This window comes from Ruditapes philippinarum, unplaced genomic scaffold, assembly GCF_026571515.1.
Source record: "Ruditapes philippinarum isolate M1 unplaced genomic scaffold, ASM2657151v2 ctg2842_1_1_1_1, whole genome shotgun sequence".
NCBI classification, from domain to species: Eukaryota; Metazoa; Mollusca; class Bivalvia; order Venerida; family Veneridae; genus Ruditapes; species Ruditapes philippinarum.
The window spans coordinates 133,985-149,673 of NW_026863484.1; the positions used below are offsets into that span (position 1 = coordinate 133,985).

General features: G+C 33.4%; 1 protein-coding gene across 1 annotated transcript in view; it reads right to left on the reverse strand.

The window, feature by feature from the left end:
* LOC132722192 (ubiquitin carboxyl-terminal hydrolase 32-like) overlaps window positions 1-15,689 on the reverse strand; it is a 59,920-nt gene that overhangs the window by 9,775 nt on the left and 34,456 nt on the right. The window contains exons 13-21 of the mRNA XM_060706641.1: window positions 15,293-15,443; window positions 14,042-14,211; window positions 13,503-13,584; window positions 12,867-12,941; window positions 12,192-12,330; window positions 11,219-11,324; window positions 10,126-10,299; window positions 9,417-9,591; window positions 6,893-7,044 (exon numbers count right to left, since the gene is read on the reverse strand). Of these exons, the coding sequence (XP_060562624.1) occupies window positions 6,893-7,044; window positions 9,417-9,591; window positions 10,126-10,299; window positions 11,219-11,324; window positions 12,192-12,330; window positions 12,867-12,941; window positions 13,503-13,584; window positions 14,042-14,211; window positions 15,293-15,443 (1,224 nt within the window). The remainder of the gene's footprint in view (window positions 1-6,892; window positions 7,045-9,416; window positions 9,592-10,125; window positions 10,300-11,218; window positions 11,325-12,191; window positions 12,331-12,866; window positions 12,942-13,502; window positions 13,585-14,041; window positions 14,212-15,292; window positions 15,444-15,689) is intronic.

The following is a 15,689-nucleotide window of genomic DNA, read 5'->3' on the forward strand; positions in this document are numbered from 1 at the left end:
TTCTTCATTAATGTCTTGCACTTACTTTGTAAGCCAATTATCAATCCAGTGATAGAAATATTTAATGCTAGAACATTATTTTTTCATCATGATTTTGCTACTACTGTGTCTATACAAAATGGTAACAACTTTACAGATATACACCTCCCAAAATAATATTTTTTCCACAAAAGGCATAAATTTTATTACAACAATTTCTACTTTGATTTTTATTCCAAAAATACTTAATTTGCAAACTACATTTATAACTATAAGTGATATGTGTACATCAAATTGTGAACCATGTTTTTTTCATTAAATTATATTCTATTTCTAAGCAAATTATCAACCTTTATCCATCTTATCATGGCACCACATCAGTATATACCACTTTCTATCAACAAAACATTTTTTTCAAGATTCTATAAAACTCCTCGAAGTTCAAATATACCTATATTTAAAATATATTTTTTTTTGTTTTTGAGATACTGTTAATTTGTGCCATAAAATAATGCCCTAAAATATTTTTTCTTTTTGTTTTTGAGATACTGTTAATTTGTGCCATAAAAAAATGCTCTAAAATATTTTTTCTTTCTGTTTTAGAGATACTGTTAATTTGTGCCATAAAATAATGTCCTATCAGTAAATGATCACAATATTATCTCATCATGATGTTTATATCTGTATAAACTGCTAACAGAAAGCTGCACCATATGGTCAGATCTATACAAGGAAAACAATCAGAGTTAATATGGTCAACCTGTCAATCATATCTGACCTATATGACCTTATAAGGTGTATGCACTTGGCATAAATGACATCTGTAATATCATAGCACTTTCAGACTTTCAGAAACTCTCCATTTATCATTCATAGATTGGAAACTGAGTACTGAGTAAGGCCACAAAAATATAATTACATGTTTTATGTAGAATTTTTTCTTCTTTTTTTCTTTTCTTTCTTTTCATGCCTCAAAAATGCTATCATATTTTTCTTATTTCTGATTTTTTTTAATTTTTGGTATCTTATCACAGAAAAAAAAAACTATAGACATATCATAAAAAATGGGAAACAATTTTTTTTCTATTAGTTTAAACAAAATTAATTTATAAACATTTCATTTACGTAATGAATTGCAAGTAATAGATTGTACAGATTTAGTAGGAAGCTTAAAAAGTTTTTTTTTTTTTTTTTAAATTCTTTGTTTGTTTTGTATTGGGTTTTACTTCACATTGACACAGTATAGGTCATATCATAACGTTTCAGCTTTACTGGTGGAGGAAAACCTCAGGTGCCCTTCTGTGCATTATTTCAGGCACGAACAGGCACCTGAGTAGAACCACAGACGTTCCGTAAGCTAGCTGGATAGCTTCCTCACATGAAAGAATCCAAAGTCCCTTTAGGGATTCGAACTCACAGTGGTGAGGGGCAAGTGGTTTGAAGTCAACAACCTTAACCACTCGCCCACGGACGCCCCTCCTTAAATTCTTTGTAAAAATTGTGAAAATAATTATGGATAGTGATACTCTTACTGTTTCTTCATTTGTAGTCATTTAATGCATCTTTTATTCATGAAATTCAATGAAAATTATGCCTGCTTCTATTATTTTTCAATATATCTTTTATCTAAAAACTAACAACTGTTATTATGCACAAATCAATTTTTTAATTGTACCTTTTTTACAAATTTCCCCCCAAGTCCAAGAAGATCATTACAAAGAAAAGTTATATATACAGAATTTGTTGACACAAGAACCAAAGCTTACAAAATCTTAATAAGCTTGGCCTAAACTTCAATCAAAACTCAACAACTTTCCTCCACAGCCTCATGACAAATCTTACAAAAGAATGATCAACTTAACAGTGGATAATTTGGAAGGAAATATCAGGTTTGCAGATTTCATTGTATTTCATTAAATTAATTTTTGCAATACAGCGCAGATTAGATCAATTTTGTCAGTATAATTAAAGAGTGCATGATCAACCTTGCAATAAAATAAACTTCTACAATTAATAAAATAAAATAACCAATTTAATGCATTTCCTTATAGTTTTGGTGCAAAACTATGAAATAACTTTTTTTCAAACCAGCACAACTTCAAATTAAATCATACTTTTTTTTATCACAGAAAAATATTTTTATGTACATGTGTATTATTTTACCCAATTTGTTCCTTGACAAACCACCAAGCACCTAGAAATTCTAAGGAAAAGAAAAGAATAGAAAGATGCATAAAATATGAAAAGGCTAGGTCAAATTTTGAAATAACCAGAAAATCACATTTTTATCATTTTTCTTTTTTTTTATTTAAATAGATTAACAATTTTTAGGAATTATATTTGAAAAACAACAACATTTTGTCATTTTTCGTATATAAAAAAAATATACTAAAATAAATATTTTTTTCATTTATTCATTAAATAAATTAAAATAATTTAGGAAACATAGGAAATTACACATTTCAATCACTACTTGAATGATAAATTAAAGTTTATTTCTATATTCAATTACAACAATTAACCATCTTTAACCATTTAAAACAGATTTCATGTTAGTATAATATTATTTCTATATAGTAAAAGAATATGAACCTAGTTTTAGATCAACTATAAAACTTTTTTTATCACAATTAGGTTCAATTTAATATTTTTTATTTAAGTTGAGGGCAGCAACTGAATTTACCTATGTGACAGTGCAAAACAAGATATGCATAGTTTACATTGTTTGCCTTTCAGTCAATTTCTATTTCATTGTTTGCCTTTCAGTCAGTTTTTATTTCATTGTTTGCCTTTCAGTCAGTTTTATTTCAAAATTTTGCCTAAAAACTATGAGTACTTTGTGCTGATTATAAGAGATAGACAACTCAGTTTAACGTATTTACTGGCATGCGAGCAGTTCCCGTACAGAAGCAGTACCCGTATTTTTCATTTAAACGCTTGATTTTTACTTGCATTCTTCAAAAATTCATTTCAAATCAAGCAAATACATAAACGAGACAAAATCTAATTGTCAGTTCGGCAGTACGTATATAAAGTCTCATTTTAAATCACTTTCACCTGTGCGTCGTCAAAACGTGACCTTGTTTTCTCTGGGGGATTCCGTCCTTGCGCGCATGCGCAACAATACTTACACGTGAGGCTTGTTAAAGGGTTTTCCACTAATACCACCTGTTTACAAATAAGTAGGCAATGAGATTGAAAAATTGTTTAATTATCAGAATGTTGACCAATATTACTATAAATAATAATTTTGTGGCTTTGATGCGTAAAATATCATGCATACAAGCATGTTACTGCATATGAAATGCGTAGGGTAACGGTAACCGGGTAATAGATACCCGCGTTTAGTCTACGCTCTATTTCCTGAATTACATCTATTTACTCTTAGATAATGGTCTGTTCAAAATTGTAAATGAAAAATAGGTCCGATATAATAAAATTGTATAATTATAATGGGTTAGATTTTATGTACGGGAACTACTTCTTTTCATTAACAAAATAATGGATAATTTCGGTACCCCCATATGAGGCCTCATAAGTAAGGGTTATTCTATGTTTAGAACATGATGGAATTTCCATGATTTGTGTGACGAGCCGAATATTGATGTGTAACATTCAAATATTGGTGAGTGAGCGTAATAAAAAATAATGATTAAGTAACTATGATTTTTGTACGGGAACTGCTCGCATGCCAGTAGTGTGGGTAAAAGTTGAACATTTTTTCTTTTTATACAGGATACAGCGATTGTTGCCATGACAACTTCACCTACATTTTATGAAGAGCAATTGAACTACACAGACCCCTGGGACTGGAATGACGACTGTGCTCTTGACTGTTTATGGGACAGAGTTCGGAAAAGTCGGCTGTTTGTTCTGCGACCTTTGACCATTATTCTGTCCCTAATTGGGATCATAGGTGTCATTGGTAACATTCTCGTTATTCTGGTATTTTCCCGGACGGTAAAAAAACGTACATCAACGTATCTCGTGTTAACACTGGCGATTATAGACCTGATTGCCTGTATCATTGTTATCCCAGGAACGTTATTAAAAGAATGGCTGTTTGAATTCAAAAGCGACCTGATTTGTAAATTATGGGAATTAATGCGCAACTGGGCCATTATCTCGTCGGCCATGATTTTAGCTGCTATAGCTTTGGACAGGTTTCTGCTAGTGTACAAGAAGACTCATCAAGATGGAAGCAAAAATGTTACTATGACAATGATTCTGGTAACTATGGTGACAGGGATCGCCCTCGGTGTTCCGCCAATGCTGGGAGTCGGCACTTACATGGAGACTGAAGAGGGTGGGCTTATCAACATGGACGTCTGCATGCCTAACGATCAGCTAATATCAGTGGACAGTCTATTCCTGTACTGGCAAATTGTTACATCGCTATTTGGACTATTAATCTTAACAATAATAGTCCTGTATATGCTTATATTTGCAATGGTTTACAGACATTCTACAAGAATTCACAATTCCACAGGGCTATCTTCATCACAATCAAAGCAAATTGGACAAGGAACAACAGTGTTACCATTTGTTGGTTTTTCCAAAAGTGAACGACCAAATATGCTGAAAATTAATACCAGTAACCAAGGAATGCAGCATAAAAATTTTTTAACAACAAGACTTAATACTATGAAGAATCACTTCAAAAGAACAAAATTTGTGACAAAGAAAGCTGATGAACAAGTTATTACTATAAAAATTGTAGAAAACTCTACAACGTCATCCAGCACTCCAAATCATAAACAGGAAGATAACTGTCACCATAGAAACTCATTGTTTTCTAAATCAAATGGAATGGCAAGAAGTGGGATGCAACCTAACATTCCATTGGTTGAAATCAAGAATGACATTGTGTCACAATGACCATCTTACAATAAACCACGCCAATCAGAGACTTAAGCCATTCCCAAGTACCAATAATGCAACCATAACTTTCAGCAGGGCCAATCCAGAAAACAAGCCCTTTGGGCCAATGAAAAATAGGTCAGCTCACATTCAAAACAACAAAAAGGCTTAATGCAATGCATTAAAAAAACAGTGTATAAATTATATGGCAATTTTTTACCAATGTTTTGATTACGCCATAAGGCACTGGAGAAAAAAACAGTTATAATATTCTACCTATACTTCATTAACAACGCTGCTAATCCAGTCATTTATTCATTTATGAATAGAAAGTTCCGGCAGGATATATGGAAGATGTTCTCCTGTAGAAGTAATAGAGTTTGGACAGGATAATAATTTCTATCCAAATTTTGTTATTTACATTTATCACATAAACCGCGGCGCAGGAGTGTAATAAAGCCATTTAATAAAAACGGTATTACACTAGACAATATTACACTAGTGTAATAACACTTTGACGTCACGTCATTTGCGCTACATAAACATAGCGTTAAAGCGCGCTAATGTTAGCGTTACACTATAGGTGCGTCAAAGAAAAATAACTCTTGATAACACTTTACTGTTCTTATTTTATATATGTGATAAATAGAATATCATATTCGTGTAGATTCAATACTACATTTATTGAACTTGTTGAATAAAACAATATTATGCTCGCCAGAGGCTCGCATAATATGATTTTATTCAACTCGTTCAATAAATATAGTATTAAACCTACACTCATTCAATATCCTCTATTGCCTAAAATCAAAATTAAAGAAAACTATATTTAGCCCTTACTCTGCTGTAACCAAAGTAATTAACCTTTGCTAACAGTATAGAGCCAGGTTAGCCTGTACATCTAAGCTGTCTGACCAGATGTTATACTCTTGGCTGACAAAGTTTCAATATTTATGTTGATATCCCAAAATTAATAATACACAATCCATAACATGCAGCTAGACAATTTTTACTATTGAGACACTTTCTACATAAACATGAAAATAAGCATGAATTTAAAGGCAAGCTGTTTTAAACAAATATTGTAATTTGAATATAAGCCTATGTCCATGTATGTCAAATAGAAATGGTTAATCCTTTAATAAATAAGAGTTTCAATAATTCTTTGTTTTGTTTTCATTTCATCTGTCAAATGGGGTTTTCTATGCCATACATGTAAGTCACACGTAATAAGTAAGTCTCAACATATTAATTTGAGCTTATTTATGACAGAAGTTTGAAGTGTATATGAAATGGTCTGCCGTCTTCTTCCTGGAGGTTACCGGTATTAGTGTCATATTAGGAAACACAATCATCACCAAGTATAACTCTCACCTACAATTTTTAGTAGGATCAAAATAAGACACCTTAACCACTAGATAGAGTCATCAAATATTCAACTTCCAGATTCAAAATAAAAAACTGACAACTTATATATGGTATATAGTGAAAAAATCAACAAAGGGCCATAATTCTGTTAAATTTGGTCGCAGCAAAAATTTCTTCCTTAACTACCATCTACACATTAAGGTTGTTCATCCCTGGAAGTTTAAGCAAAATCTGCCATCCAGTTTAAGAGGAGTTGCGTTCACAAAATTTCTATATGGTTTATAGTGAAAAAATCAACAAAGGGCCATAATTCAGTTAAATTTGGTCGCAGCAAAAATTCCTTCCTTTACTACCATCTACACATTAAGGTTGATCATCCTTGAAAGTTTAAGCAAAATCTGCCATCCGGTTTAAGAGGAGTTGCGTTCACAAGATTTTGGACGTACGGACGGACAGACGTACGGACAAGTGCAACGCTATATGCTCCCACTTTTTGGGGGCATAAAAAAAAATTCTTATAAAATACTAGGTAGAGGGAGTTTAAAAACAGCAAGTTTACTATGAATGCATGACTAGTCCCCTATTGTTAGTGTGTTTTACGTCACACTTACACTGTTATAGTAATATGGTGACTTTTTCGCTTTACTGGTAGAGGAATATGTAAACAACATGGACATTTACATACCTTGACAACAGGACCAACTATTTCTACAAGCAGTATTTGTTCGGGCGATATGTCGGCTAATTTACTAAGCTCCTTCTTTAATGCCTTGTATTTCTCATCCATGTTTAACCGTAGACCGTATTTCACCGGCACAGAACCATCCAATCTCATCACTGAAATAATTTGTATATATTATAGGGATTTCATGTCTATATGTTTTTACAGGTTTGGCAAGTTTCATATTATTTTATTTTTCTTGTCAAAAAGTATATGTAGGCCGAGGGCATCCTACAAGCCCATAGTTAATATGCAAAATTTATGAATTATATTAACAACAAGATTAGAATGTCGAACGACACATATACCCCCCTTTCTAGCAATTGACTCACATAATTGGTAATTTTATTACAGAAACTTGCCAAAAATGGGTACATGGAAGTGTTCAATTATGGAAAAATCAACAGAAACCATTTTGAAATTTAAGGCCCATGTGACATTGACCTTTGACCTAATGACCCCTAAATCGTTAGAGGTCATCTACTACTTATGACCAATAACTAGGTGAAATATGAAGACTGTGATGAATACTTTTCAAGATAATCAGCTAAAACCCTTTTGACATTTAAGGCCCCTGTGACCTTGACCTTAAACCTAGTGACCCCAAAATTAATAGGTGTCATCTACTAGTTATGACCAATCATTATGTGAAATATGAAGACTTTGTGATAAATACTTTTCAAGATAATCAGCGGAAACCATTTTGACATTTTAAGGTCCCTGTGACCTTGACCTTTGACCTAGTGACCCCAAAATCAATAGGGGTCATCTGCTAGTGATGACAAATCAGTATGTGAAATATGAAGACTTTGTGATACATACTTTTCAAGATTATCAGCGGAAACCCTTTTGACATTTAAGTCCCCTGTGACCTTGAACTTTGACCTAGTGACCCCAAAATCAATAGGGGTCATCTACTAGTTATGACCAATCACTGTGTGAAATATGAAGACTTTGTGATACATTCTTTTCAAGATAATCAGCGGCAACCATTTTGACATTTAAGGTCCCTGTGACCTTGACCTTGTGACCCCAAAATCAATAGGGGTCATCTACTAGTGATGACCAATCACTATGTGAAATATGAAGACTTTGTGATACATACTTTTTCAAGATAATCAGCGGAAACCATATTGACATTTAAGGCCCCTGTGACCTTGACCTTTGACCTAGTGACCCCAAAATCAATAGGGGTCATCTACTAGTGATGACCAATCACTATGTGAAATATGAAGACTTTGTGATGAATACTTTTCAAGATAATCAGCTAAAACCCTTTTGATATTTAAGGCCCCTGTGACCTTGACCTTAAACCTAGTGACCCCAAAATTAATAGGTGTCATCTACTAGTTATGACCAATCATTATGTGAAATATGAAGACTTTGTGATAAATACTTTTCAAGATAATCAGCGGAAACCCTTTTGACATTTTAAGGTCCCTGTGACCTTGACCTTTGACCTAGTGACCCCAAAATCAATAGGGGTCATCTGCTAGTGATGACCAATCAGTATGTGAAATATGAAGACTTTGTGATACATACTTTTCAAGATTATCAGCGGAAACCCTTTTTACATTTAAGGCCCCTGTGACCTTGACCTTTGACCTAGTGACCCCAAAATCAATAGGGGTCATCTACTAGTTATGACCAATCACTGTGTGAAATATGAAGACTTTGTGATACATACTTTTCAAGATAATCAGCGGCAACCATTTTGACATTTAAGGTCCCTGTGACCTTGACCTTTGACCTAGTGACCCCAAAATCAATAGGGGTCATCTACTAGTGATGACCAATCACTATGTGAAATATGAAGACTTTGTGATACATACTTTTTCAAGATAATCAGCGGAAACCATTTTGACATTTAAGGCCCCTGTGACCTTGACCTTTGACCTAGTGACCCCAAAATCAATAGGGGTCATCTACTAGTGATGACCAATCACTATGTGAAATATGAAGACTTTGTGATACATACTTTTCAAGATAATCAGCGGAAACCATTTTGACATTTAAGGTCCCTGTGACCTTGACCTTTGACCTAGTGACCCCAAAATCAATAAGGGTCATCTACTAGTTATGACCAATCACTATGTGAAATATGAAGACTTTGTGATAAATACTTTTCAAGATAATCAGCGGAAACCATGTGGTCTACCGACGGACAGACCGACGGACAGACCGACATTAGCAAAACAATATACCCCCTCTTCTTCGAAGGGGGGCATAAAAATATACATGTATCACAAGCGTTTTTATGAACAATCAACAGTTCTATATTACATATGTTCACATACAACACATATATATTAATTTAGTTAACCTCATTTATATATTTCAACCATAAAAAAAGAAAGATGAAATTATTTTTTTACAATCCATTGAATTAAGATTCCACAAAAATGCCTTTAGTGACAAAACCATGAAATTTCATGGACACAAAATTAAGTGAATTCACAGTATGCATTACAATACAATACAGACTTACCAATAATTTCAAGGTGTATACAGCTTTCCATGGGTAATGGTAAAGACAAATAGTTGAAGGGATCAAACCTAACACTGGTGTGACCACATTCCTTACATCTAACCTGCGATTTTAACTGACCATGGAATAAATCTACTATCACAGACTGGTTACGCAGCAAATGGTTATCCCAGGCCTACAAAATACAAGTGAATATGGTATACAGTCTATCTAAACAGACTTTTCAATGATAAAATGTCTAAAATACAGATACATATGAGACAAAGTAAACTATAACCAACTACTCATTCTACAGACAACAGTCCAAAATCTTTTATTCACCATTCCGTTGTAATCACCCCTACTTTCCTGGGATAATAGCAAAGAATAGGACTTAGATACCCTGGTACAATCATAACAAACTGAATGCACTATCAAATGATAAGATATATGCAAGTTCCTCCATACTCTTGATCAGATTATTTTTAGCGTAAAAAATTAAAACCATTGCATTCTGTTGGATACAGGACATGAAAAAGATGGCTGTTTCCTTCTTCTGGTTTCCCCACTTGCCCTTTTAAATAAGTGTGTTAGTGTGTGTGTTGGGAGGGGGATGTATAAAAATATAATATACAGAGTCTAATATTATTTTACAATAACTGATTTTCTGATGCCAAAACTAATACCCAGTAAGCACAAAATTGCAGCTGAAAATTTGAAAATTACGCACCTCTTGAGCAACAATTTCATCTGGTCTCCCATCAGAATCTTTCAGTTCTACATATGGTTTATCATGTACTCTATTCAAGTCTTCATGTAGGCCATCTAGCAGAAAACTTAGCAATTCCTGAGAGTCATGCTGTTGGAAGCCATTAAAACGGGGTGCATACTTTCCTATAGTCCACTGTAATACAACAAGAAATTATATCAGATACATTAAAACATTTAAACTACTTAATTCTTGATAAAAGACTTGTCCATTTTTCAATCTGAAAAAAAACCCATTTATCAACTTTAGAAAAAAAAATCTTAAATGAGTACTGAGTGAATATCAAACAGTGCAGACCATGATCAGATTTTAGAAAAGTACTAGCTGATCTTGGTCTGCACTGGTTGCATAGGTAAAATAAGTTGTCCAATATGGGTTAATATATATGCTTTATCTATACCCTTGACATTCAAAAAAGCCCATAAGGGCAAGCATTTACAAGTATGTTTCATACATAACTATACTATATTTTAAAGGGATCTTGTGTTAAAAAACCAGTATCATACATGTGTTCTAAAATATATGAGTAAGACCTGGATAATGCATAAGATAAGAAATAATGGTAAATATACCAAATACTTGCATTAAATCTGCACATGCTGGTATACATTAACAGAACAGAAAACATGCATTTACAGATAAAATCATCTGAGCGTGTGCTGTTGTTTCACATTTTTTAATATGCATGCATCAGGGTGCCAGTGTAAAAATAGCATATTGTAAACACTGGCCCCGGCAGTTTTATTATCAAAACATAACTGTCAAATGACATCACAATATCATGTGGAAAGCATGAACAATAGTTTCTTTATAGAGTAACAAACAGATAATGACACATGGAATTACAGAATTAGAGTTATACTGTTATGCAAGAATAGCACTAATGCATCTTTTTCATGCAATAACATCTGCAGATTATCTCTGACCGATTAAATTCTTCAACTTGAGAGCTTGGGCTTTTAATGTGTTCTCATGTTTTCTCAAACATTAAATATGCAAGGAAACAAAGGTGCATAAACCCTCTATTAATAATGGGAACATTTTGTAAACATACCCTTAATTTCAAAGGTGCTGTTGTTTTAGTTGTACCACTCCACATATCTTTGACCAGATCCCCATACCTCTGAGCTATATGTCCTTTCATACCCAACGGATTTGTTCTGGAAAAAAAATATGTTGTTTTTTTTCCACTTTTTTATTGTTGTGTTTTTTTATGTTGTGTTTTTTAATTTGTTAATGTTTAATTTTTTTTTTGTCTATCTGGCACTATTTATGCTGACTTTGACATATTTTTTAGTCATATCTTGGCAGTCGGTCCACCTAACCAGCATTCCAAACAATAACTAATTTCTCCTCAAGTGACCAACTACATATCTCATATTTTTAAATCAGCTTTGAGAGACAACTAACCATTACTCTTTATACAAGATTGGATTCTTTCATGTGAGAAAGCTATCCAGCTAGCTTACGGAACGTCGGTGGTTCTACTCAGGTGCCCGTTTGTGCCTGAAATAATACACAGAAGGGCACCTGATATCTTCCTCCACCAGTAAAGCTGAAACGTCGCCATATGACCTATAATGTGTCAGTGTGACGTTAAACCCAATTAAACATAAACAAAACTTATACAAGATCAATTGTCACTAAGAAATTTCACCTTGCTAGCCCGAGGATCAAATCTGAGTCCCCTGAATTACAAAATTAACACTGTCTTTATTCAGCTAAGTAAGCTGACATGCTTACAATTTAAGAAATACAATCATTTACCTACCCTAGTTATAGGTGCATACAGGCAGGCCTAGGTAACAAATACAATCCAAGGCTAGCCCGACACTGTTGTCTGCTTCGATATTGACAAAACCTGATTAAACCTTAGATAATTATATGAATTTAAAATGCCTTTTGGTAACAATTCAAAGCCAATTCAACTTAATAACTCGGAACAGTCTGACCTGGCTTAATATACTTTTGCACCCTCTATATTGTCAGCTGAGAATCAACAAATTTTCAAAATTTGATAACCATACCTGTTTAGTTCATACTGATAAAAGCCTTCTTTAAAGTATCTAGTGAGAGGTTGAGTGTTGGACACACATTGTACTGCAGCATTCATAAAACATGTGTTCCCTAAGTTGTTTAAACCTGTCGCCCCAGGTTCCGTCGGCACTGTAATAAAACATCATATCACATATAATAAAGATCATTGACATATATTCATCAAAGATGCATTAATATCACAAGTATCATCTTTACTATACAGCAATAACTCCTATTAATGTAATTTTTACAAAAAAAAATCTACTACATAGCAATATCTCCAATTAATGAACCAATAACAAAACCATAATTTCACTCATTTAACTTTTTTCCCCAATACAAATTTGTCCTCAGCATACCAAATACAAATGCCATCACAAAACGTGGTACCAGACAGTAGTATCAGATATTACAAAAATAAATGAACTAAATCAAAATCAGTTCTTGTTCAACTGTCTCACTCTTGAATCTGTTCCTTAAAACAAACAAGTCTTAAGTTTCTTGTTTAAAGAAACAACAGCAACCCACACAGACAGGGTTTAAACCCGTGCAGCCAGCAATCATTGGATTACCAGTCTCATACATTTCCCATTCTGCCATGCTGCTGTGTTGCTGCTGTGTTACTGCATGGGTTAAGCAATTTCTGAGATACCAGAATATTTTACCTTGATCTTTCTTCATGTTTTTGTTCTTTGCTAATTGTGACATCTCTTCTGGCCATGTCAGATCCTTGTTCCTCACTATAAAATATATTAAAATTCACTTTTTAAAAATCATATTTTAATGAACTTTATTTATAATACATCAAAATTCTTTTTTTTTCCAAATAATATTTAAATGACATTTATTCATAGCAGTAATTACAATTGTTTCTGTTTAATTAAACTAACATACATGAACCCACATATTACTAACTTTGTTAAATGGGCTTATTTTAAACAAGGAACAATTCATTAGTGATTTAAAGGATTTCAGGATAAAAGAAGTTTAATTGTTTAGCCAACAGTAGAGACAAATAGAAAAATGCTCCTATTGTCATCTTGGTGCAGTAATGGCTGAACTCCTTATATTATTTAAAATTAGTTAAGCTGTTAGTGCACTGAGATGATGAACAATGCAGATTGGCCTTCTTTCGTTCCTGTTTTGTAGTAAGGATGTAAATGCCTTAATCTTATAAGAACTGTAATTCCAGATAAACTTTATGTTATTCATAAAGAAAGTAATATTTTTACTATGATCAACTTTTTGTAAAAATGATTTATTTTTTATCATTATTATTATTTAGTTTTCTGTCCTGTTACCTTCAATTAAAATTTGTTGTGAGTCCTCAATCCCTGCATGTTCCACAGTTAATGTTTCATCATCCAACATCATCATATTGTTCTGTAATAAAAATATAAAACATTCTTTATACAATTTAAGGGAGACAACTACAATATCTGGAACTAAAAGTAAAGGCAAGAGTTATCCTTTCCAGTATTTGAAATGGATGCAAAGTAATAATAAGATTTAGCTTAAGATTTTTTGCTTTCAGTATCAAAGACTGTATTTGATTAAACAATTAAAGGGAGATCACTAAAATTCATTCGGCCAAACTGCCAATCAGTGGTTATCAACAAATAACCTTTAACTGTATAAAACAGTTTCTCTTTTATTTCTATAACTTATTTGACGTACAAAATGTTCTACAAACTCATGATTTTTTTTCCAGAGGTTAATAAGGACCAATAAGGAGTTATTCCACTGGAGTAAGTAATGCTATTTAGCCTTTAAAAAGTCTAAGAAATTCAATTTCTATCTTAATCATGTAAGTTCAGTTGATTATTTCAACATAATGTACCTCATCTTTGCTGCTTATTTTCCACAGTCGTAAATCTTCTCTTGTGAAACGTAATTTTGTACATAGGAAATCATACACTTGTTGCATGGTATGACATTTACTAAAACACGCTGTAAATGCCAGGTATTTCTTTGGTTGTTGATGGTGATTTGTAAAACTGTTCATAGTACCTGAAAAAATAACAATAATAATTGAGTCGCGTCATGACAAAACCAACATAGTGGGTGTGCGACCAGCATAGATCCAGACCAGCCTGTGCTGCCGCACAGTCTGATCAGGATCCATGCTGTTCGCTTACCAACCCTATTTCAAGTAGAGAAACTGATAGCAAACAGCATGGATCCTGATCAGACTGCGTGGAAGCGCAGGCTGGTCTGGATCCATGCTGGTCGCAAATGCATTACGTTGGTTTTGTTGTGACGCAGCTCATATTATTAATAGTGAGAAAATAAAATAACAATTCTTTTAAAGGAACTCCACTGAGGTCCAAACGCCTAAAAAGATAAAATTTTAAATTATTACATAGACCACTTGGGGCATTTAAAACAAGAAGATAGGCAAAAGATAATGAAGAAATAGGCTCAGAAATCCACTGAAAATTGTTTTTTTGTGCTATTCTAAGCACAATTTAATTAAAAGCATTGCAACGTTTTTCAATTTTTGGGTCATTCTTCTCAATGAGAATAATTATTCTGGGAAAAAGGAGTGAGTAAACCTTTAGGTATGTTATTTATCAGTTGCAATATAATTATGCTTTTTTGCCTAAATAAATCCCAATTTTCTGACACATTAATATACAGAAATGCAAAGCCCAAACCCTTGACCTTTTCTCAATTTGAAGCAAACATAACTATGGCAATTCAACTTGCAAACTGTTTGCAGTTCAGGACCATCTTAAATTATAACCCATTGACTGTCATTCCTTCCTACAAAGTCAATATATTATAACTCATTAATTGCAATTCCTTCTTACAAAGGTTGTTGACTTCAAATCAATCGCTCTCACTGCTGTGGGTTCAAATCCTGACAGGGACTTTGGATTCTTTCATGTGAGGAAGCTATCAAGCTAGGTTATGGAACATCAATGGTTCTACTCAGGTGCCTATTTGTGCCTGAAGTAATGCACGGAAGGGCACCTGAGGTCTTTATCCACCAGTAAAACTGCAATGTCGCCTATACTGTGTTGGTGTGACGTAAAACCCAATCAAAACAAACAAACTAATCTTACAAAGTCAATATATAATAACTCACTAATTGCCATTCCACCTAACCCTGTCATCACACTGGTAATAGAAGTAGTCTGTACTGGACGCTGAGCTTGAGTCTGGTGTCTCAATAACCGAACCATTACCGGATAAAGCTCAAGTTCTGGGTTCAAATCTCCCTTTCCAGTTGGTATCACCTATAAATACAGTCAGGACTCAATACATCGGAATCCATTATACTGACAAATTCAAATAACGACCGTGAATTAGTGGGAACCAATTTTTTTCAACGCTATTAAAATCCTTTATAACGGAAAATTCGTATTCCAACACCGACACAATAAAATTGGAAACCAAACGTGTTATTTTCTATACAATTGGTACCCGTTAAACTGGCACTTGGACAGTCAAGCGCGCATATCATAGAGCCGTGAACAAAAGCC